This window comes from Nansenia antarctica, assembly GCF_963989245.1.
Source record: "Nansenia antarctica genome assembly, chromosome: 1".
Taxonomy (NCBI): domain Eukaryota; kingdom Metazoa; phylum Chordata; class Actinopteri; order Argentiniformes; family Microstomatidae; genus Nansenia; species Nansenia antarctica.
This window is the reverse complement of record NC_137674.1, coordinates 22,674,937-22,699,369: the sequence shown is the minus strand read 5'-3', so window position 1 is coordinate 22,699,369 and position 24,433 is coordinate 22,674,937. Positions and strand designations below refer to the sequence as shown.

The 24,433-nt window shown below is 45.1% G+C and overlaps 1 protein-coding gene across 1 annotated transcript in view; it reads left to right on the top strand.

Annotated features, from left to right (window-relative positions):
- Positions 1-14,828: 14,828 nt before the first annotated feature.
- larp1b (La ribonucleoprotein 1B) overlaps positions 14,829-24,433 on the top strand; it is a 35,973-nt gene continuing 26,368 nt past the window's right edge. The window contains exons 1-6 of the mRNA XM_080539389.1: positions 14,829-15,193; positions 17,746-17,807; positions 18,095-18,151; positions 18,776-19,025; positions 20,154-20,306; positions 21,425-21,596. Of these exons, the coding sequence (XP_080395515.1) occupies positions 14,839-15,193; positions 17,746-17,807; positions 18,095-18,151; positions 18,776-19,025; positions 20,154-20,306; positions 21,425-21,596 (1,049 nt within the window). The 5' untranslated portion in view covers positions 14,829-14,838. The remainder of the gene's footprint in view (positions 15,194-17,745; positions 17,808-18,094; positions 18,152-18,775; positions 19,026-20,153; positions 20,307-21,424; positions 21,597-24,433) is intronic.

Below are 24,433 nucleotides of genomic sequence, written 5' to 3'. Positions count from 1 at the left end.
TAACTTTAGACTGAGAGTAGGCTAGACTAGGCTAACTTTAGACTGAGAGTAGGCTAGACTAGGCTAACTTTAGACTGAGAGTAGGTTAGACTAGGCTAACTTCAGACATTTCAAAGAAACGTCCCAGGGATGATGAGGTCTCAGAGGTGTCTGAATCCTTTTGGGCGTTCACACACACACACACACACACACACACACACACACACACACACACACACACACGCAGAGAAGATTAGATTGTATTTCATTGTATAAGTAATGCATTGGTCTCTAAACTGTTATTTGTAATTCCAGTGGAACATGTGAAGGCAGCCGACATCAAAGTCATAGCAGCGCTGGGAGACTCTCTGACGGTGAGTTGAATTAGATTTTAAAAAGAGTTTCAAGTTCAGTTAATCCCAAGAGTTGAACACATTACATTCTTTCTTTTTTAAATTTTAATTAATCCATCACTTACCATTATATACCATATTTTAAGGACCCCCATTAGAAGCACACAGATGTACCTCTAGTCTTCCTGGGGTCCTGAACATACAAACTACAGACATACAGACATAATAAATGTACAATCTACAAAAGATAAAAAGATACTCAGTCAAGCTAAGTGTCTGTAGTAAAAAGTACCAGACTATAACTGATAATAGACATACCGATTGTGAGCAATTTCGACATGGGAATAATCAGGTACAATCAATTATACAGCAGTACAGGTGTAGTCAACTGTACAATAGTACAACAGCTCACAAGACAAAGAGAAACATGTATAATAAAGTATGTTGCTAAACAGACAAAAGAAAGAGTTAGAACTGGAATATTTAAAATACCAGTCATCGGTCAGAAACAAAAATAACAATCAGACATACAAACAAAAATGAGCCTTTCTGTTATTTGGCAAGGAACATTGTTGTGGGATATAATTGATTCTTAATAGATTTAGTAGAACTTATAAAGCACAAAGAGCTTAGATCAATTGTCTCCAAAGAGGCCTTTTATTAAGCAAAGTTACATGAGCGCAGAGAGAAACGAGCAGACCAATAAGCAAGAAGCAAAAGCCAAAAGCCCCCAACGATGGGTGGGACTCATATTTATAGAACTGTCCTTGGTCATGAGGTCACTACTCTTGGAAACCAATCATATTATACAAATCTGTGATTACACAAGTTATGGGCCCTGTCCATAGTCAGAATTATTCACTGCGCCACAGATCTTGGCCCATCCCTTACAGGAAGGAAATGGGCCTTCCTTGACTGCTAGATTCGCCAAACTGTAGAGAGACTTCAATTTCTCAGTATAAAATAATATAAAAATACAACAACATCTTAGTAATTTACTTGAATAATGCAGCAACATGTGTGTGATTCTACTGGGTGGCCAACGAGCTGGAACGTTCCGTCTTCTGTTTGTGTTGCAGACGGCTGTTGGTGCAAACGGCACGTCAATCGTCTCAGTTCCTTTTGAATATCGCCAGGTGTCATGGAGGTACCTACCTAGCTGTCATTACAATAACAACTTATATATATATATATTTGTGAATGTATGTTACTGTATGTAATGACGTACAGTTATATTACCAGTTCCTGAATCGGCTGCCATCATTGTCAACCTTATCAGCGTCTTGTCAGATGTTGATCAGCTGACTTTCAAGTATTCTATCTCATCCATCATATCACAGATTGATCATGAGTCAAATGTTGATGATGTTGCTTTTTTTTCCATCCCAATTCTTCTTATACTTTCTTGTTTTTGTTTTTCAGTATTGGAGGATATGGAACGTATCGAGATGTCATCACTCTGGCCAGTAAGTCCTGATGTTAACACAGCATCACGTTTTCGCTGTAGAAACCTTTCTCTAACACCTTATTATATATAGAGGGGACAGAGCATTCTCTTATTATGTATAGAGGGGATAGAGCCTACTCTTATTATATATAGAGGGGATAGAGCCTTCTCTTATTATATATAGAGGGGACAGAGCCTTCTCTAAGGCCGCCCCTCAGCTCTGGAATAGCCTCCCCCTCCACGTCAGATCTGCCCAGAGCGTCGAGGCTTTTAAAACCTTAGCTAAAACATACCTCTTCTCCCTGACCTTTGACCTGAGCTGAGCCTGCCTCCCAACACTACACTTTTCTGCACTTTTCTTTCTGCACCTGTTGTATTCTGTATTGCACCTTGTTTTTTTATTTTAGTGTATTTTTATTTGTCGTTTTCTTTTACTAGGGTTTTATCTGTTAAGCACTTTGGTCGGCTGTTTGTTGGTGTAAATGTGCTATATATATATATCGGAAGGTTGTGAGTTCAAATCCCGCCTGAAACCACACCACTACTAGTGTGTCCTTGAGTAAGACCTGGGAACACCACTACTAGTGTGTCCTTGATTAAGGCACTTAGCCCTCAGTTACTCCAGGGGGAATGTCCCTGTAATTCGTAATTGTAAGTCGCTTTGGATTAAAAGCGTCTGCTAAATGGCTAAATGTAAAATGTAAAATGTATATAAATAAACCTGATTTGACTTTCTGCCTGGTTCCAGACATCGTGAAGCTGTTCAACCCCAGCGTGCTAGGCCCCGCCCCCAAGGCTCTGCTGCATGACAATCCTATTAAACCAACTATCAACGACACAGGCTTCTGCTTTGCTATCACTGGACATAACACTCTGTAAGGGAAATTCATTTTACTACCACTGTACAGTATACAGTACAGGCCAAAAGTTTGGACACACCTTCTCATTCAAAGTTTCCTTTATTTTCATGACTATTTACATTGTAGATTCTCACTGAAGGCATCAAAACTATGAATGAACACATGTGGAATGATGTACTTAACAAAAAAGTGTGAAATAACTCTAAATATGTCTTATATTTTAGATTCCTCAAAGTAGCCACCCTTTGCTTTTTTGTTGTTAATAAAATATATAATAATAATAATAAATATATATATATAATAACATATTATTATTAACACATATTATATTAAATATTATTATAATATATTTTATTAACAACAAAAAAGCAAAGGGTGGCTACTTTGAGGAATCTAAAATATAAGACATATTTAGAGTTATTTCAATCTTTATTGTTAAATACATAATTCCTATGTGTTCATTCATAGTTTTGATGCCTTCAGTGAGAATCTACAATGTACCAAATAGTCATGAAAATAAAGGAAACGCATTGAATGAGAAGGTGTGTCCAAACTTTTGGCCTGTACTGTACATACAGTATCTACATACAACACCGTATGACACAGACAACAACAGACAGTACTACACATGACAGACACACAAGTACACACACTCAGCGCGGTCTGTTATTTAAGGCAACAATGGCTGCGGGGATCAGGCTTTTGCCAAAGCGAGCCCTTTTGCACCTTAGCGTTCTGTACCTACGCCCGGATGGCAGTGGGGCGAGGTACAGGTTGAGTGGGTGGGTGATGTCCTGTTCTATTGTGGTTGCGATGCGTGAGATGGGCCTGTTGTTTAGTGCTGTGACGTTGGGTGTGGGGAGTCCAGTTATCCTGGCAGCAGTGTTGGTGATGCGTGTGAGTTTGGCCTGGTTAATGAATGTTGAAGAAGCAGGAGGAACAGTACCTTATGATGTATAGTTTGATAATGAGAGGTAAACTATGGAACTATGAACAATGATAACCCCAAACAGTGTGACCTTACATAACCAGATCTAACCAGCAACGGTTAAGTAACTAAATGGTTTATCAACCAATGTTAGCTTTTTATCTTGATTGATTTACAATATCCCATGTTGATAAGCTTGTGATATGTTGATGAGGTAGATGAGGTTGCCCTGAGAAGATAAAACAGCTATAAAATGACAAGCACATTTTGTATTAAGCATCAGGTTCAAAGATTTTATTTATTACACCCAGATCTATTGTTTAATAACTTCAATAACTGATGACAATGTTATATTGACAGTATTTATTTCTGTAATAACCAAGATGTGTGTGTGTGTGTGTGGTGTGTGTGTGTGTGTGTGTGTGTGCGTGTGTGTGTGTGCTGTGCATGTGTGTGTGTGTGTGTGTGTGTGTGTGTGTGTGTGCGTGTGTGTGCATGCATGTGTGTGTGTGTGTTTGTGTGTATGTGTGTGTGTGCTGTGCATGTGTGTGTGTGTGTGTGTGTGTGTGTGTGTCTGTGTGTGTGTGTGTGTATGTGTGCGTGAGCATGTGTGTGTGTGTGTGTGTGTATATGTGTGTGTGAGCATGTGTGTGTGTGTCTGTCTGTGTGTGTGTGTGTGTGTGTGTGTGTGTGCATGCATGTGTGAAGTGGGGGGGTCATTACTTCATGATATGTTGTGTTCCCCCCGCACAGGAACATGTCAGAGCAGGTCAGACACATGATAGACACCTTCAAGTCCTATCCAGTAAGTCTGACCCCTTTTTAAACATGTGACACAGTCTGATCATCTGGTCCGCATGTCGGCAACCAATCAAAATGTTCGGACTTTTCTTTTGAAACACAGAACTACGTTGAGAATCACAACACAAACTCGCTAGTCAATCCAAAACACTGGTTTGGCTGAGTAATCCCCCCACTGCTACCTAGTTAACCATAACACTACTTTACCTTGTTAGCAGGCTCACAAAACAAGCTGTGTTAGTTGACTAGAGATGTGTCGTTGATTTTCAACAACGAGGAAATGTATTCATATTTTTCAAAAGAAAAGTCTGATCATTACATCAGATCCCTCAGATACATGAGGACCAAAGCATTAGAATGTGTCACAAATGTGATGTATTGTTCCACATGACTCTGCTCTTTGTAAAGCATGTTGTTGTTTTTCTCAATGACACAAGGCCAGAACACTAACAACACAACGCCATCATTATAATATTTCATGTTCCAGGGTCATTATAATATTTCATGTTTCAGGGTCATTATAATATTTCATGTTTCAGGGTCATTATAATATTTCATGTTCCAGGGTCATTATAATATTTCATGTTCCAGGGTCATTCGAATATTTCATGTTTCAGGGTCATTATAATCATGTTTCAGGGTCTGAACTTCAAAGAAGACTGGAAGCTGGTGACGGTGCTTATTGGAATGAACGACATCTGTGACCACTGTAAAAACAAAGTAAGAAAAGGTTTGAATTCTCTCATAATAATCTCTCGAATAACAGTACCTCTAACCCACACCTTATTATAACAGTCACTCTAACCCACACCTTATTATAACAGTCACTCTAACCCACACCTTATTTTATCCGTCCACATTTAGCAATATTTGGAGTAGCCGCGGCATTTAACTTATAATAAACGAGAGCTCTGCTGTTCTGCTTGTACAATCTTAAGGCGTGTCCACCTACCTGCTAATAACAGGGTGAAACAACTTGTTTGTTTATTTATTTGTTTATTTATTGGAAGGATCCCCATTAGCTATACCCATATGCATGAGCTACTTTTAGTGGGGTCCACATTTAAAACATACATTACAAATAACATTTAGCATATAAAACATACTTTAAATTACAATATCAAGCATTAAAATACATCATACATTATACAATTTTACATTTGGCATAATATAAATCACTTAAATCTCTCGTTACATAAAAATAGAACAAGTTACAACCATGTTAGAGAGGACTACACATTTCCATCTACGGTGCGTCACCATCTAGTGTCACAGGTTTGCTGTACCCAGGTGTTTCCTTATCTGCTTTTTGAACATACGTTTACTTGTCACGTTTATAATTTCTGTTGGTAGTGGGTTCCATGACTTCATGGCTCTGTATCCCACCGTGCGTCTAAGGACATTGGTATTAGCTTTAGGGAGTGAAACCCTTCCTTCTGTTACTCGTCTGTAACTCGTGTTAACTTGCTCCAAACGTCCCACAGAGTCTCTTCTCTGCTGACAACTTCATCCACTTCATGACCGAGTCCCTTGACATGATGATGAATGAGGTACAGCCATGAATAATTGAAATCTTGAATTTCCCACAATGCACTGTGACTGGTTATAATGACTAATCGTGAGCTTAGAATGATAAGGTTCTATCTCCGTTCACACACTCCGTTCTATCTCTCTCTAGGGCAGTTCAGAGATATTGAGCGCCAACGTTTTCACATTCCATTATGTTTTGTGAGATGGAACCTTTGTATTTTATTTAATTACTAACTAAAAAATGTCAACATTTTAAAAATAACACCACACAGGCATTAATAAACACCTAATGGATCAGATTATGTAAAAAAACTCAATTTTGACAAAAATGGAGATAGAACCTTAGAATTCTAACGTCATGTAATGTTGTCTTCGGGAGTTATGATTCTGATGTACCTCACGCTCTCCCCATCTCTTGTTTTTCCACCCCATCTCTCATCCTTCCTCCGTGTCCCGCGTGTCTCTGTCAGATCCCCAGGATGATAGTGAACGTGGTGCAGCACATCCCCATGGAGGGTTTAAGGGAGGTGTTTAAGCCGACCCTGGGCTGCCAGCTACAGAGGTAAGCTAGCGCTAACCTAGCACTCACCTAGCACTCACCTAGCACTCACCTAGCGCTAACCTAGCACTCACCTAGCACTCACCTAGCCCTCACCTAGCACTCACCTAGCACTCAGCTAGCCCTCACCTCAATACAATTAATTATTATTATCTATTATTATGACTCACTGCCCACTGCTGTAAACCTACTGTAAACCCTAGTGTTTCTCAACCTTGATACAGTTCCACTGAAACTCCCTTATATAATATTGACCTATGAAAACCCTTATATAATGAACCTATCATGACCTCTGACCCCTGATCTGATGTGACTCTGTCTCCATGTTAGGCAGTTCTGCTCCTGTCTGATAGTGCCAAAGAACTCCACTGAGCTGCAGGAGGTTTTGGACACCAATTTAGAATTCCAGGTGTGTGTGTGTGTGTGTGTGTGTGTGTGTGTGTGTGTGTGTGTGTGTGTTTGTGTGTGTGTGTGTGTGCGTGTGTGCGTGTGTGTGTGTGTGTGTGTGTGTGTGTGTGTGTGTGTGTGTGTGTGCGTGCGTGCGTGCGTGCGTGCGTGCGTGTGAGTGTGTGTGTGTGTGTGTGTGTGTGTGTTGGTGATTAAGGAGTGTGAACCTTAATCCCAAGTGTTTCCAGTGTCTAAGTGAAATCGTCCATTACCCAGTATCAAATGTCCCCTGACACACTAGCGAACTTGCAATTTTATACTTCATTGATTACTTATTATTGACTCATTATTGACTTATTATTGATGATGTGTTATTGATGATGTGTTAATGATGACGTGTTATTGATGATGTGTTATTGATGATGTGTTATTGATGATGTGTTATTGATGATGTGTTATTGATGATGTGTTTCAGAGAAGGCTGCAGGAGCTGCTGCTCAGTGATCGTTTCTTTAAGAAGGACTTTGCCGTGGTCCTGCAGCCCTACCTGCAGTACGCCCAGCCCCCCAGACTAGAGGTAGACAGCCCCCAGACTAGAGGTAGACAGCCCCCCAGACTAGAGGTAGACAGCCCAGCCCCCCAGACTAGAGGCAGACAGCCCCCCGGACTAGAGGTACACAGCCCCCCAGACTAGAGGTAGACAGCCCCCCAGACTAGAGGTAGACAGCCCCCCAGACTAGAGGTACACAGCCCCCCAGACTAGAGGTAGACAGCCCCCCAGACTAGAGGTAGACAGCCCCACAGACTAGAGGTAGACAGCCCCCCAGACTACAGGTAGACAGCCCAGCCCCCCAGACTAGAGGTAGACAGCCCCCCCCCCAGACTAGAGGTAGACAGCACCCCAGACTAGAGGTAGACAGCCCCCCAGACTAGAGGTAGACAGCCCCCCAGACTAGAGGTACACAGCCCCCCAGACTAGAGGTAGACAGCCCCCCAGACTAGAGGTAGACAGCCCCCCAGACTAGAGGTAGACAGCCCCACAGACTAGAGGTACACAGCCCCCCAGACTAGAGGTAGACAGCCCCCCAGACTAGAGGTACACAGCCCCCCAGACTAGAGGTAGACAGCCCCCCAGACTAGAGGTAGACAGCCCAGCCCCTCAGACTAGAGGTAGACAGCCCCCCAGACTAGAGGTAGACAGCCCAGCCCCACAGACTAGAGGTACACAGCCCCCCAGACTAGAGGTAGACAGCCCCCCAGACTAGAGGTACACAGCCCCCCAGACTAGAGGTAGACAGCCCCCCAGACTAGAGGTAGACAGCCCAGCCCCTCAGACTAGAGGTAGACAGCCCCCCAGACTAGAGGTAGACAGCCCAGCCCCCCAGACTAGAGGTAGACAGCCCAGCCCCCCAGACTAGAGGCAGACAGCCCAGCCCCCCAGACTAGAGGTAGACAGCCCCCCAGACTAGAGGTAGACAGCCCAGCCCCCCAGACTAGAGGTAGACAGCCCAGCCCTCCAGACTAGAGGCAGACAGTCAACCTGCATTATGATCTATGATTTCGTCTCTTCTTAATCACTTGGTTAGATTCTTGAAAGCATAACTAACAGATTATTAAAATATATATATATATATATTATTATAGTTTCTTCTCTCTTCCCTCTAGAATGGAGACATCGACCACAGCTACTTCACGGCCGACTGTTTCCATTTCAGTGTGAAAGGACATGAGGAGCTGGCTAAGGGCCTGTGGAACAACATGGTGAACATGTCCTTTAAAACACTAAACACTAAACTGAGTTAAAACACCACTAAACTGAGTTAAACACCACTAAACTGAGTTAAACACCACTAAACTGAGTTAAAACACCACTAAACTGAGTTAACCACCGCTAAACTGAGTTAAAACACCACTAAACTGAGTTCTGTGATTCCTAATCTCTGGGTTTCCCTTGCAGTTCCAGCCCGAGGGAGAGAAAGCCATGGTGTACAACATCTCACAGGCTATAGAACTCATCTGCCCACCAAAGGTACGCAGTAGTATCAATCAATCAATCAATCAATCAATCAATCAATCAAACTTTATTTATATAGCACGTCTTGCATTGAATGCAACTCCAAGTGATGAACATAAAAACAATAGTAAATAAAATACAACACAATAAAACAAGAAATAGGAGATAAGAAATAGGAGTAAAAGAGCAAGTTGAGATAAACACTAGATAAAAGTCAGGCTAAAAAGGTGTAGCCAGTGCAGAGATACATACGTAGTATGCTGTAGGTACGGTCAGTTTGTTGCTAAACGTTTCTATGTTGTACTTTTAAGACTAATAACTCTGTCTTCTGTCACGCTGTAGGAGCATCCGTACATCTACACCAGACCCAGAGTCCTGTCTGCTGGACACCCGCTCAACCACACCTCTATGACCATGTTCACCTTACTGCTACTGCTCATAGGGCTGTTTTACGACTGATCTGGGATCTGAATTCGGTTGTTAAGTCGTGACATGTTTCCGGGTCCAAAGTTGGCTGAGGCTCTCTCTTCGAAATGCCTCAGTAATAATAATAATTCATTATATTTGTATAGCGCTTTTTCCGAGGCTCAAAGACGCTGACAATATGGGGAAAACGGGAAAGTGCTGCGTCCCTTGTTGTATGAATAGATCTGAGTCTAAAAAAACGATTGAACTGTCATTGTACCGCTTTAGTACACTGGTACTCTGGTGCTTTAGTACACTGGTACTCTGGTGTTTTAGTACACTGGTACTCTGGTGCTTTAGTACACTGGTACTCTGGTGCTTTAGTACACTGGTACTCTGGTGCTTTAGTACACTGGTACTCTGGTGCTTTAGTACACTGGTACTCTGGTGTTTTAGTACACTGGTACTCTGGTGCTTTAGTACACTGGTACTCTGGTGCTTTAGTACACCGGTACTCTGGTGCTTTAGTACACTGGTACTCTGGTGCAGGGAATTTCTGGTTTGGACCCGGAAATTGCTAAACGTCACGTTTGACGTCAGACTTAACAACCGAATAGAGAAGAATAGAACCTTAATGTCCATCCGATGATTACATTTTACTTTATGGCATCACCATGCAGAAATTGGATTCATACACATTATCATAACATTATCATCATACACATTGACACAGTGACACAAACCATACACACACAGGTGCTGTTAATGTTCTACCAATACCCTTGTTGTACTTTTTCCTCTGTTAACAAAAAAATAAGTTGATCTCCTTTTTCTTGCTGTGAAATACATAAAATATATATTCTGAGTTTGATTTGTGTGGTTTATTGATGCTCTCAGAGAACCCATGACCAGGCTAATAGGGCTGTGATGTATGCTATGCACTGCAGTAGCAGATATACACCGGCTTCTTACAAGAGACACGTATCATCACATTCTGTATAACATTTACTGTTACACACACTAGGTAGAGAACACCAGGTAAGGTCCTGTCTGTATGACACCAGGGGTAAGGTCCAGTCTGTATGACACCAGAGGTAAGGTCCAGTCTGTCTGTATGACACCAGGGTAAGGTCCAGTCTGTCTTTATGACACCAGGGTAAGGTCCTGTCTGTCTGTATGACACCAGGGTAAGGTCCAGTCTGTATGACACCAGAGGTAAGGTCCAGTCTGTCTGTATGACACCAGAGGTAAGGTCCAGTCTGTATGACACCAGAGGTAAGGTCCAGTCTGTCTGTATGACACCAGGGTAAGGTCCAGTCTGTCTGTATGACACCAGGGTAAGGTCCAGTCTGTCTGTATGACACCAGGGTAAGGTCCAGTCTGTCTGTATGACACCAGGGTAAGGTCCAGTCTGTCTGTATGACACCAGGGTAAGGTCCAGTCTGTATGACACCAGAGGTAAGGTCCAGTCTGTCTGTATGACACCAGGGTAAGGTCCAGTCTGTCTGTATGACACCAGGGTAAGGTCCAGTCTGTCTGTATGACACCAGGGTAAGGTCCAGTCTGTCTGTATGACACCAGGGTAAGGTCCAGTCTGTCTGTATGACACCAGGGTAAGGTCCAGTCTGTATGACACCAGAGGTAAGGTCCAGTCTGTCTGTATGACACCAGGGTAAGGTCCAGTCTGTCTGTATGACACCAGGGTAAGGTCCAGTCTGTCTGTATGACACCAGGGTAAGGTCCAGTATGTCTGTATGACACCAGGGTAAGGTCCAGTCTGTCTGTATGACACCAGGGTAAGGTCCAGTCTGTATGACACCAGGGTAAGGTCCAGTCTGTCTGTATGACACCAGGGTAAGGTCCAGTATGTCTGTATGACACCAGGGTAAGGTCCAGTCAGTCTGTATGACACCAGGGTAAGGTCCAGTCTGTATGACACCAGAGGTAAGGTCCAGTCTGTCTGTATGACACCAGAGGTAAGGTCCAGTCTGTATGACACCAGGGTAAGGTCCAGTCTGTCTGTATGACACCAGGGTAAGGTCCAGTCTGTATGACACCAGAGGTAAGGTCCAGTCTGTCTGTATGACACCGGGGTAAGGTCCAGTCTGTCTGTATGACACCAGAGGTAAGGTCCAGTCTGTCTGTATGACACCGGGGTAAGGTCCAGTCTGTCTGTATGACACCAGGGTAAGGTCCAGTCAGTATGACACCAGGGTAAGGTCCAGTCTGTCTGTATGACACCAGGGTAAGGTCCAGTCTGTCTGTATGACACCAGGGTAAGGTCCAGTCAGTATGACACCAGGGTAAGGTCCAGTCTGTATGACACCAGGGTAAGGTCCAGTCTGTATGACACCGGGGTAAGGTCCAGTCTGTCTGTATGACACCAGGGGTAAGGTCCAGTCTGTCTGTATGACACCAGGGTAAGGTCCAGTCTGTCTGTATGACACCAGGGGTAAGGTCCAGTCTGTATGACACCAGGGTAAGGTCCAGTCTGTCTGTATGACACCAGAGGTAAGGTCCAGTCTGTCTGTATGACACCAGGGTAAGGTCCAGTCTGTCTGTATGACACCAGGGTAAGGTCCAGTCTGTCTGTATGACACCAGGGTAAGGTCCAGTCTGTATGACACCAGGGTAAGGTCCAGTCTGTCTGTATGACACCAGGGTAAGGTCCAGTCTGTCTGTATGGCACCAGGGTAAGGTCCAGTCTGTATGACACCAGGGTAAGGTCCAGTCCGTCTGTATGACACCAGTCCAGTCCGTCTGTATGACACCAGGGTAAGGTCCAGTCCGTCTGTATGACACCAGAGGTAAGGTCCAGTCTGTATGACACCAGGGTAAGGTCCAGTCTGTCTGTATGACACCAGAGGTAAGGTCCAGTCTGTATGACACCCGGGTAAGGTCCAGTCTGTATGACACCAGAGGTAAGGTCCAGTCTGTCTGTATGACACCAGGGTAAGGTCCAGTCTGTCTGTATGACACCAGGGTAAGGTCCAGTCTGTCTGTATGACACCAGAGGTAAGGTCCAGTCTGTATGACACCCGGGTAAGGTCCTGTCTGTATGACACCAACGACAATGACTGCTCGTGTCAAGCTGATCCTGCTTGATGAAAAACACCTGCTGATGATTTAGATGAACAGGTGACAGAATAAACAGTGTGGCTGGTACTGTCTTTGTCGGAAACATCACCCACGTTGAAATAATAATCGCCCAACAGAGATTTACTATAGCCTACTGGCTTTTTTGGAAGGTTGTTTTCATGTGCCTGTACCATTTATTTCGGAAAGTCGTGTTCACTGACTGACTGACTGACTGCTGTGCCAGTTTATACAACAGTTAGTTCCGACCAAGTCATTTGATTGGACAAGAGCCATTCCATGAGTGCTGATATACAGTATAACAGCACTGGGACTTTTAACTATAATTATGTATCTTAACTCTGAAATGACCGTTAATTCATAGCTTTCATGTGACGTCACAGCATAGTGGAAACGCCCACCTGACGGGCAAAAGGCACTTTTTGCGGGCAAAACCCACGGGCAAAACCCACTTTTTGCGGGTTAATAACTTTTTTCCCCCGTGGGTTAGGAAAATAATTCCAACGTGTCCGGATAGAGTAGAAGACAGGGAATCCAACACTATTTGAATGGAGTCGATCCTCCACTCCTATCACCGTGGACACAGCAAGGAGCGAATTCCCGGATATAAATATTCCCTCGCCTCGCTGACAGCGGGAGTTGGGAGTTTCGTCCAGCAGCCGGTGAACGCCCGGTTGATCGAGTTTCATATTAAAAGTATATCTTCTCGGGGTGTCAGCGCGTTGGTTAAGAGCTCAAAATGACCGTATACTGATGGTGAATTTAGCAATAATAGTCTTATGTTTGTACCACCTCCATAACCGGTGTTATTCACGGGAAAAGCCGGTGAAGGAGGCACCCTTTGCAGGTCAATAACTTTGATTCTCCGGGGGTTAGGAAAATAATTCCAACGTGTCCGGATAGAGTAGATGACAGGGAATCCAACACTATTTGAATGGAGTCGATCCTCCACTCCTATCACCGTGGACACAGCAAGGAGCGAATTCCCGGATATAAATATTCCCTCGCCGACAGCTGGAGTTGGGAGTTTCGTCCAGCAGCCGGTGAACGCCCGGTTGATCGAGTTTCATATTAAAAGTATATCTTCTCGGGGTGTCAGCGCGGTGGTTAAGGGCTCAAAATGACCGTATACTGATGGTGAATTTAGCAATAATAGTCTTATGTTTGGACCACCTCCATAACCGGTGTTATTCACGGGAAAAGCCGGTCAAGGAGGCACCCTTTGCAGGTCAATAACTTTGATTCTCCGGGGGTTAGGAAAATAATTCCAACGTGTCCGGATAGAGTAGAAGACAGGGAATCCAACACTATTTGAATGGTGTCAATCCTCCACTCCTATCACCGTCGTGTATCTTGATAGTTCTTCATGAGTGAGGTGGTCTAAATAGTAGGCAGCCATGTTGAGCGATGTTGCTATGATACTTTTTGCCCTTCAGGTTGGTGGTTGCTAGGGAAGAAACCACGTGACTGAAAGCTATGAATACAAAGTAGCTAGCCTGCAGATGTTTGTGTTCAGGTTGCTAGGCAACAGTCCAGTTGCGGAACTATTTTTTCTTGACGGAGCCAAAATAAATGATTAAATAAACAAACAAATCATAATCTCTTGTCACTTATTACTGTTAACTAATAAATGGCGCTGGAGAACTGTTGTATAAAAGCAATATCACACTCGAGGTCGTGCCTCGTACCTACGACCGAATCACAGCCGTGCAAACACTCCCTCTCGTCTCGTGTGATATTGCTTATAATTGTGATCTTTATTGTGTGTGACGTCACAATGCGGGTGGGGTAATGCCGATTCACAACAGAGTGGGTGACCGTGACAGTGTCATGGTCACAGACAGGTAAACGGACGGGCCCACGTCACAGACAGGTAAACGGACGGGCCCACGTCACAAACAGGTAAAGGGGCTGGCACACATCTCCAAACAAATTTGGCCACGTCAGTTTTGGAACACCACGCTTCGAAAAAAAAAAAGAGAGAGGGAACTCCTGTAGTATCACTGTCTGGTCAGCAGGGGCAGCAACCAGTCGCTGGTTTGTCGAGACTGCAGTGCTGTGTGTTGACCACCAGGGGCAGCAGTGAGCAAGCAGTAGTCGGTAGTAGAAATCAGAGGTTGTCGAGAGGTCGTCATATTAGTACTGTAAAAGTTGCGAGAAAGTAAACTGTTTTAGGTTAATGTTTCGCACGATGACTAGATAAAGTGGTCTACTTGTTGACGTCAAAAAAACGTCAAAAAACGTGATCACGGCAGCGAAAAGGCCAAGGTAACGTTTACAGTTGGTCGTTCGCTGGTGGGGGGGCTACTTCGATCCAACCCAAAAGTTGTTTACAAGTCGGTGGTTGTCAGCGTCCAGTACTTCTCCACATCGCCCGGGCTTTCCTCCCTTCAACTACATTTCTCTGTAGATCAGAAGTGAAGAACCTGGAAGACACGCTGGATTTAAAACCATTTTAAGCGAGGGGAAAACTTGCAGGATGTCCGACGCCCAAGTTGAATTGGACTCGTCGCGTTTGACAGCGAACTGCGGCGGAGAGAAGCGCCTGGACCAGCCCGACCCGGAGCAGCAGACCCCGGGGGGGCACCAGGACCAGGAGGCTGGGCTGGACGGCCACAGAGCCACGGCGGTCCAGATGGATATGCATGAGAAGTGCAACAATGTTAACGATAAAGAAAACGACCTGGACACGTTGGGCAACAATGTGGACTCGGGTGAAAGTGTGAAGCAGAAGGTAGTTGAAGCCCCCCCGCCTCCAGTGAACCCCTGGACCAAGAGGACCAGCTGTGTGTCCAACAACACCACTAACTCCACTGACGTCTCCCCAGAAAACGGTAAGTTGTGTGTGTGTGTTTGTGTGTATAAGTTGTATCCCCTCCCTGCCCCTACCATGCCCCCAAAAAACACACGTTAGCTGCTTTAGCTTAACTTCTGTTAGCATGCAGTGTTGTGAATACACGTGTGTCTGTGCGGCTCGTTGGCCTGTAGCAGCCCAGTGGATGTGGAGGGAGACGTGTGTCCCTGTGGTGGGCTGTGAGGAACACACGGTGCTTTTGTTGTTTGTTTTATTCGCAAAGTTATTGTAGCTAACGTTAGCTAACTAGCTAGGCAGGCTAGCGCAACGTGGGTCTGGGAGGACAGCTCAGAGCAGAGCAGAGAGGAGAGGTGGGGTTTGGGAGTCCGCGTTTGACTGGCTGACAGCGTCAGTAACATGTTGGCTGCGTTCGTAAAACTCGCTCCGAGAGCGCCGGAGCGCAACACTGGGTTCAACGTCAAGTCATTTGATTGGACAAGAGGCGTTCCACGAGTGCTGATCAGATTTCCAGAGCGTGTTTTACGAACGCAGCCAGCGTCAGTCAACATGTTGAGTTTTCCCAACGAGCAGAGTGTAAAAAGAAAGAAAAAGTGACTATTAATTAGTGTCAAAAATGACGAACGAGCACATTGTCTATTATTACGTCTCACGGGTTAACGCGAGGGTTATTATTAATAGTGTTGGAGTGAACTCATATTTTAGGTGAGACTTCCTGGTCCACACAGCTCTTTACTGGAAGTGGAGTTTTATATCAGTCTTGTCATAACAACAGTAGACAGATTGTGTCCCGCGGTGTAACTTAGAGAAACACAGCCAGTGTCCAGTCTTATGCAGTCATTCTGTCTAAGTTAACCGCGCTGGTCAGCTAGTTGCTGATGGCAGCATATTCCCCCCCTACCATCCCCCAGTATCTGATCGGGTTGCACTGGAACACGTGGAGTGCTGACAACTGCAGCTTTGGCTAACAGCTAGCTACTCAGTACACATGGGGGGGGGGGGGGGGGGGGGGCGTTCGTAAATACGCTCTGGAAGTCTGATCAGCACTCATGGAATGCCTTTTGTCCAATCAAATTACCGGTCGGTCTATGACGGCGAAGGCAGTGTGTGCTCCGGCGCTCTCAGAGCGAATTTTACGAACGCAGCCTACACAGTCTACACGAGCAATGTGTCTGGATGTACCCGGGTCCCGGGCATAAACTATCTCTAAGTTATCTAAGTTAATATGGACAACACTGCCTGATGGTGAAACACGTGTCTCCTAACATGATGTGTCCCCTCCCATACCACAGTTGTATTTACATGTGGTTTGTTAAGTTATTTCTCATTCGTTTTCCTACTTCACCTATTATTAGGTCTCCTAAATTGGCCAAGGTCATCACAATACTCCTTTGTGAAAAAAAAAGTATTCTCCTAATGTTGTAATGGTGTTGTATCAGACCACAGTGTTTAACAGAGTGTGTGAGGTTAGTAAGGTCAGGCATGGTTACACCCCCTGTACCCTGGGCCTTATCAGCAGGCCATTCTCTGGACATGATAAAGACACACAGCACAGACCCTCCCAATGACAGCCTGGCTGCCTGTTTACAATTTGAACACACACACACACACACACACACACACACACACACACACACACACACACACACACACACACCTATAGACACACACACACACACACACACACACACACACACACACACACACACACACACACACACACACACACACAGACAAACACACCTATAGACAAACACACACACATACAGACAAACAAACACACACACACACACACACACACAGACAAACACACTCACAGACAAACAAACAAACAAACACACAGACAGACAGACACACAGACACACACACTCACTCTCTCTCTCTCTCTCTCTCTCTCTCTCTCTCTCTCTCTCTCTCTCTATTAAAACAACTGGAAACAGCTTGTTACCAACAACACAGGGTACTTTAGCCATGTAAAGTAATAACCACTAAACCCAGTCATAATCATGATCTGCATCTAGCCTACATTTACAACTGTCAGCAACTGCGTTTCATTCTACTACCCCCCTGTACTGTTCCCCAGTGTCAAAAAAGATTATTAAAACATTCTTCCATCTTCTAGTACGACGACTGCCAATGGCTCCAGGCCTGAGCATAGATTACTTTCTCCTGCTATGACTGGTGGATACATAGATGATTCACTTACTCGCTTTGGATAAATGCCAAAAAAAATAAATCTAAATGTCATTCGAAAGCGGAATATACAGCGTAAGGGCCACCCCACAAAGTAGAGGTTAAAGATTAGAAATAAAGTCGATGACTTTATTAAAAACCATTGTCATTGACACAAGATTTAGCCTGTAAATAGTTGACAATGTTAGTTCACGAAAGGAAACAGCTGTGTGTATGCCAGGTACAGCATGTGATGATGCTTTCATGTACATGTTGATGGTCCTACGTGAGGCTGTGTGTCATGTACATGTTGATGGTTCTACGTGAGGCTGTGTGTCATGTACATGTTGATGGTTCTACGTGAGGCTGTGTGTCAGTGACTTTCTGTTACTTCATCCACAGAGCAACAGACCCCAGCCAAGGTTGTTCGTGCTGCCAAGCCGAGAGCAAGAAAGTCCAGCAAGGTAAAAAGGCTCTCTGACCTACACGAAAAGTAAAGTAGCCTGTCGATATGTTTATATGTCAACTTGAAGTCTGCTCTCAGAGGCTGAATGCAGACCACTATCCTACGGTCTTAAGAAGGACACTTGATATGCTTGAAATTCAACAAGTTTGACTGATTGGCCTTTCCTTTCTGAGGTGGTCCCCTCACTCAGGTGTAAACTAAATGAATCTCTCTTAACTCTTTCTCTCTTAACTGTTTCTCTCTTAACTGTTTCTTCCATGTGTGTCTGTGTTCTCTGCCTTCCAGTCCAGTGACTTCAGTGACATCACAAACTGGCCCACTCCTGGAGAGTTAGCCAACGAGGTAAGACCTTCTAAGACCTGAGGATCATCTGAGACCTGCGGTCCATCTGAGTGTAAACATGTATCATTTTAGTTGAGATGCTTATGTTGATAATGATAATCACTGCAGTTTATTTCATCCACAACTTTCCATACATCATCAGCTGCCGTGTCTCAGTCTTAACGACCAGACTGCTGCTGCGATCACTTATTCTATTATTGACGCTCTGACGCTACTGTATACAGACAGGCCTGCAGCCATGGTTGATTGTTGTTTATATCCTGCTTATTCTATTATTGATTTTGATTGCCAATGCCTATTTGAACCTGTACACAAGAATTTTACTCCTTGTATCCGGCCACACCCTGTAGGCCACACCCTGTAGTAACAGACCACGCCCCCTAGTACCGGAGACCACGCCCCATAGTAACAGAGACCACGCCCATAGTACCGGAGACCAAGCCCCATAGTAACAGAGACCAAGCCCCCTAGTACCAGAGACCACGCCCCATAGTAACAGAGACCACGCCCCATAGTAACAGTGTGATGCCTATTTGAACCTGTACCCAAGAATTTGACTCATTGTATCCGTACATCGATGTAATACAAGACATTCTGATTCTGACATGTTTTCTCTCCTTCCAGCAGAACCAGAACGTCATTAACGGTCAGGGGAAGAAACAGCCGGCCCCAAAGAGAGAGAGAGAGAGGGAGAGGGAGAGGAAGAGTCAGAGAGGAGAGAAGAGGCTGGACGGCAGCGACGGGAGCGAGAGCAAAGAGAACCAGGCCCAGCAGGACCCCCTGGCTGACCTGACGACCCCCGACCCCCAGGCGGGGGAGGGGGGGGAGGAGGAGGGGGAGGACCCCCAGTCTGCTGCCCTGAGGAAGAGAGGAGGTAAAATGTTCAGACTTATATTTTTGAAAAAAAACGTTGTTGAGAATCACGACACAAACTCGCTAGTCGAGCCAAAATACTGCAACAACGCAATGGATTGGGTGTGTAATCCCCCACTGCTGCCTAGTTAACTAGAACACTACTTTACATTGTTAGCAGGCTCACACAACAAGCTGTGTTAGTCGACTAGGGATGTGTCGTTGATTTTCCACAACGCTGAAATGTATGTAATGCATTTTTCTAAATAAAAGCCCCTTTCATCAGCAGCTGTCACACATGACAAGGTTAGGTCTCAGTGGGAGCACCAGCTAAGACAGAAGTCTCTCTCTGTGAACCATATCAGCAGACCCCTGGGTGTGGCTGTGTTCCATACAGCTTTAACTCTCGTCCTCCGTGTTACCCAGCATGCACCTGTCCCAACCTGAGCTCAAGTGCTGTGTTCGCTATGCTCCACTGCTAGCTAACAAGTGTAAGATGGTGTCACGCCCTGTAGTAACAGACCACGCCCCTAGTAACAGAGACCACGCCCCTAGTAACAGAGACCACGCCCCCTAGCAACACAGACCACACCCTGTAGTAACAGAGACCACGCCCCCTAGTACCGGAGACCACGCCCCATAGTAACAGAGACCACGGCCCATAGTAACAGAGACCACGGCCCATAGTAACAGAGACCACGCCCTATAGTAACAGAGACCAGGCCCCATAGTATCAGAGGCCACGCCCCCTAGTAACAGAGACAACGCCCCATAGTAACAGAGGCCACGCCCCCTAGTACCAGAGACCACGCCCCCTAGTAACAGAGGCCACGCCCCATAGTAACAGAGCGTAGACTATGATATTCAACATGTGGACAGATTGAAAATGTTTTTTATGTTTTAACCCTAACAAAATAATGAATTGAAGGTGCAGTTCTGGTCAGGTGATCAGACGGTATCTGGAGCAGATTTAACACACCTGTAGAGACCCAGGAACAATGGGACACCATCACATACCATCACATGTCATATGGAGGAATATGAACCAATCACATGTGCTTGTCTGGTTGACCTTAGCCTGTAACAGCAGGTCCTCTTGTGTTTCTGAGAGCTTCCTGTTTCCTGTCTGATGTGATGGTGTTCCTCTCAGGTTGGAGACGGGAGCCGCGGGAGTTCGTGGAGGATGCTGGGAGCTCACGCAGCGAGGGAGGCGGCGTCCGGGGGGGGCTCAGCGAGGGAGGGGTCCGGGGGGGGCTCAGAGGCCGAGGGAGAGGACGTGGCCGAGGGAGGGGCCGTGGGAGAGGTAACTAACACTCTGTCATGGTGCATCATGGTCTCATGGTTATTAGTCACACACACACACACACACACACACACACACACCACACACACACACCACACACCACACACACACACACACACACACACACACACACACACACACCACACACACACACCACACACACACACACACACACACACACATACTGCATGGCCACTTTTTTCTATTCAAAGTTTAACTTTATTTACACAGCAGATATCATACCCAGTACAGTTGAGTTCATAGGAATAATAAACAGAACCAGATTTAGTTGTTAAGGCAGGGTATCCGCGGTGTCTTGAAAAGTATTAAAAGTTGATAAATCAATTTTGGGAAAATCAAGACCCTTAATAAGTATTAAAAAGTCTTATCACGATTTTATGAGGTCTTGAATTTTGTTGGTATTTTTGGTGAATTTATTAAGATAAACCGGAAATTCTGTTGTATGATAGTGGTCTAGTCTATTGCAAACTAAAACTGTTATGTTGAAGGTGTCACTGATGTAAACGGTTACAGCTCCAAGTGGCGGTGAGGTCTGGAAAAATATTGACAAGGTCTTTAAAAAAGTCTTAGAAAGGTATTGAAATTAACCTCAAGATTCCTGTATATACCCTGTAAGGAACACACAGGGATGACCTGTTCCTGTTGCTAGAAATTAGATTAGATTAGATTAGATTCAACTTTACTGTCATCACAGAGTACAAGTACAATACAACGGAATGCAGTTTAGCATCCAACCAGAAGTGCAAACAGTGATATAAGGGCATGATATAAATAGAACAAGAGGTAGTGATAGGTAACTATGTAGTATCCAGTATGTGTAGAGGTAGTATTGTAAACATCAGTATAGTTTAGAGGTAAATACAGTTATGAGCTATACAGTTATGGAGTATATACAGTTATGAGCTATGTACAGTGAGGTAGTTGATGTACAGTGAAGTAGTTGATGTACAGTGAGGTAGTTGATGTACAGTGAGGTAGTTGATGTACAGTGAGGTAGTTGATGTACAGTGAGGTAGTTGATGTTCATGATGATTCATGGAGAATCCTTCCCTAACAGTTTCTGCCTGTGTGTGTGTGTCCTGTGTCCCCCCCCCCAGGCCGGTTCGACCACGCCCACGGCTACCGGGACGGCTTCTCCTCAGACGGGTCCAAAGGCCCGCCGGCCGAGTTCGGCTCCAACATGGTGTACTATTACCATGACGACGGGAACAGAGTCCAGATGTACACCGTGGACGAGAAGCTGCTGAAGGACTACATCAAACGCCAGATGTGAGACGCTTAACCATAATAATAATAATAATAACTTTTATTTGTATAGCACTTTTCCTGCAAACGTTGCAGCTCAAAGTGCTTTAATGATTATATCATCATCATTTAATCATATAGTCATTTAATTGTGTGTGTGTGTGGGGTATGGTAATTGCCTCCCCTGTCAATGGTAATTAATCCTCATTATCTGGTGTTACTCTCTTTATGTGTGTGTGTGTGTGTGCTTACTGTAGTCTGGTGTGTCTGTAGTCTGGTGTGTCTGTAGTCTGGTGTGTCTGTAGTCTGGTGTGTCTGTAGTCTGGTGTGTCTGTAGTCTGGTGTGTCTGTAGTCTGGTGTGTCTGTAGTGTCTGTAGTCTGGTGTGTCTGTAGTCTGGTGTGTCTGTGGTCTGGTGTGTCTGTAGTCTGGTGTGTCTGTAGTGTCTGTAGTCTGGTGTGTCTGTAGTCTGGTGTGTCTGTAGTCTGGTGTGTCTGTAGTCTGGTGTGTCTGTAGTCTGGTGTGTCTGTACTCTGGTGTGTCTGTACTCTAGTGTGTCTGTAGTCTGGTGTGTCTGTGGTCTGGTGTGTCTGTAGTCTGGTGTGTCTGTAGTGTCTGTAGTCTGGTGTGTCTGTAGTCTGGTGTGTCTGTAATGTCTGTAGTCTGGTGTGTCTGTAGTCTGGTGTGTCTGTAATGTCTGTAGTCTGGTGTGTCTGTAGTCTGGTGTGTCTGTAGTCTGGTGTGTCTGTAGTCTGGTGTGTCTGTAGTCTGGTGTGTCTACTCTGGTGTGTCTGTAGTCTGGTGTGTCTGTAGTCTGGTGTGTCTGTAATGTCTGTAGTCTGGTGTGTCTGTAGTCTGGTGTGTCTGTAGTCTGGTGTGTCTGTAGTCTGGTGTGTCTGTAGTCTGGTGTGTCTACTCTGGTGTGTCTGTAGTCTGGTGTGTCTGTAGTCTGGTGTGTCTGTAATGTCTGTAGTCTGGTGTGTCTGTAGTCGGGTGTGTCTGTGGTCTGGTGTGTCTGTAGTCTGGTGTGTCTGTACTCTAGTGTGTCTGTAGTCTGGTGTGTCTGTAGTCTGGTGTGTCTGTACTCTGGTGTGTCTGTACTCTAGTGTGTCTGTAGTCTGGTATGTGTGTAGTCTGGTGTGTCTGTAGTATGGTGTGTCTGTAGTGTCTGTAGTCTGGTGTGTCTGTAGTCTGGTGTGTCTGTAGTCTGGTGTGTCTGTAGTCTGGTGTGTCTGTAGTCTGGTGTGTCTGTAGTCTGGTGTGTCTGTACTCTGGTGTGTCTGTAGTCTGGTGTGTCTGTAGTCTGGTGTGTCTGTGGTCTGATGTGTCTGTAGTCGGGTGTGTCTGTAGCCTGGTGTGTCTGTAGTCTGGTGTGTCTGTAGTCTGGTATGTGTGTAGTCTGGTGTGTCTGTAGTCTGGTGTGTCTACTCTGGTGTGTCTGTGGTCTGGTGTGTCTGTAGTCTGGTGTGTCTGGAGTCTGGTGTCTGTAGCCTGGTGTGTCTGTAGTCTGGTGTGTCTGTGGTCTGGTGTGTCTGTGGTCTGGTGTGTCTGTAGTCTGGTGTGTCTGTAGTCTGGTGTGTCTGTAGCCTGGTGTGTCTGTAGTCTGGTGTGTCTGTAGTCTGGTGTGTCTGTAGCCTGGTGTGTCTGTAGTCTGGTGTGTCTGTAGTCTGGTGTATGTGTAGTCGGGTGTGTCTGTAGCCTGGTGTGTCTGTAGCCTGGTGTGTCTGTAGTCTGGTGTGTCTGTAGTCTGGTGTATGTGTAGTCTGGTGTGTCTGTGGTCTGGTGTGTCTGTAGTCTGGTGTGTCTGTAGTCTGGTGTGTCTGTAGTCTGGTGTGTCTGTAGTCTGGTATACAGTATTAGGATGAATCCCAATTCACCCCTCCGGCTCCGTTTTCACCCCTTCGGCTCCGTTTTGCGCGTTCACGTGTAGGGGTAGTGGCGTCCCAATTCATTTTACATGGAGTGTTAGGGCTAGGGTTTTCCATGGCTCCATTTGGAGAAAATCTGCACCCACGTTCCATTCGGAGCCATGAGACTCCCTTCCGGCATGCATTGCGAATCATCTACAGAAATTGTATTTTCGCTCTCGTAAATACGGAAGCAAGCCTGAAATGTCATTAACTTTTTCTGTAATTACTTGTAATTAAAGACTTGAAAAATTATGATAACCATCGTATTATCTTAGTTTAATGTCATTTCAATGCATTATAGACCTTTTCTTTATAACAAGCTTAACAAAAAAATCGCTTTTATGTCGAGGTGCTGTGTCTAACGTCACAGGCTGATTTGTGGCCGACAGTCGCGCATATGACATATTTCCATGTCTGATGGCATATGACACCTACTAATGTCATTTCAATGCATTATAGACCTTTTCTTTACAACAAGCATAACAAAAAAATCGCTGTTATGCCGAGGTGCTTAACATAGAAAGTTCCACAGTCCAGCGCGCTCGGGACAGCGGGCAGGACACTGGAGCCAGCAGGACACCGGAGCACTCATATCTGCGTGTTTGTCACAGGCTGACAGTCACCGTGTTCCGCTGCCCCGACGTCAGTCCCATGGAAGTGTCAAGCACAGCCTTCCCCATAGAAATACATCGGTGCGCGATTTACATTTCAGAGATGTACAATCATGTTTCTTTAGAAATAAATTATTACCTGTGGTGTTTGACAGCATGATAGGCGCGAATTTCCCCCCCTTAGTGGTATATAACCAGTTCGGTTCGCGTCAGGTCGGCCCAGTTCAGTTTAGATCAGTTCTGGTTTTCCATTATACACAAACCGACCCGGACTAGTAGGAGGAGTAGACGATAGTAGGCGGAGTTACGCGTCACACGCAGCCTGGCAAAAAGCTTCCGGG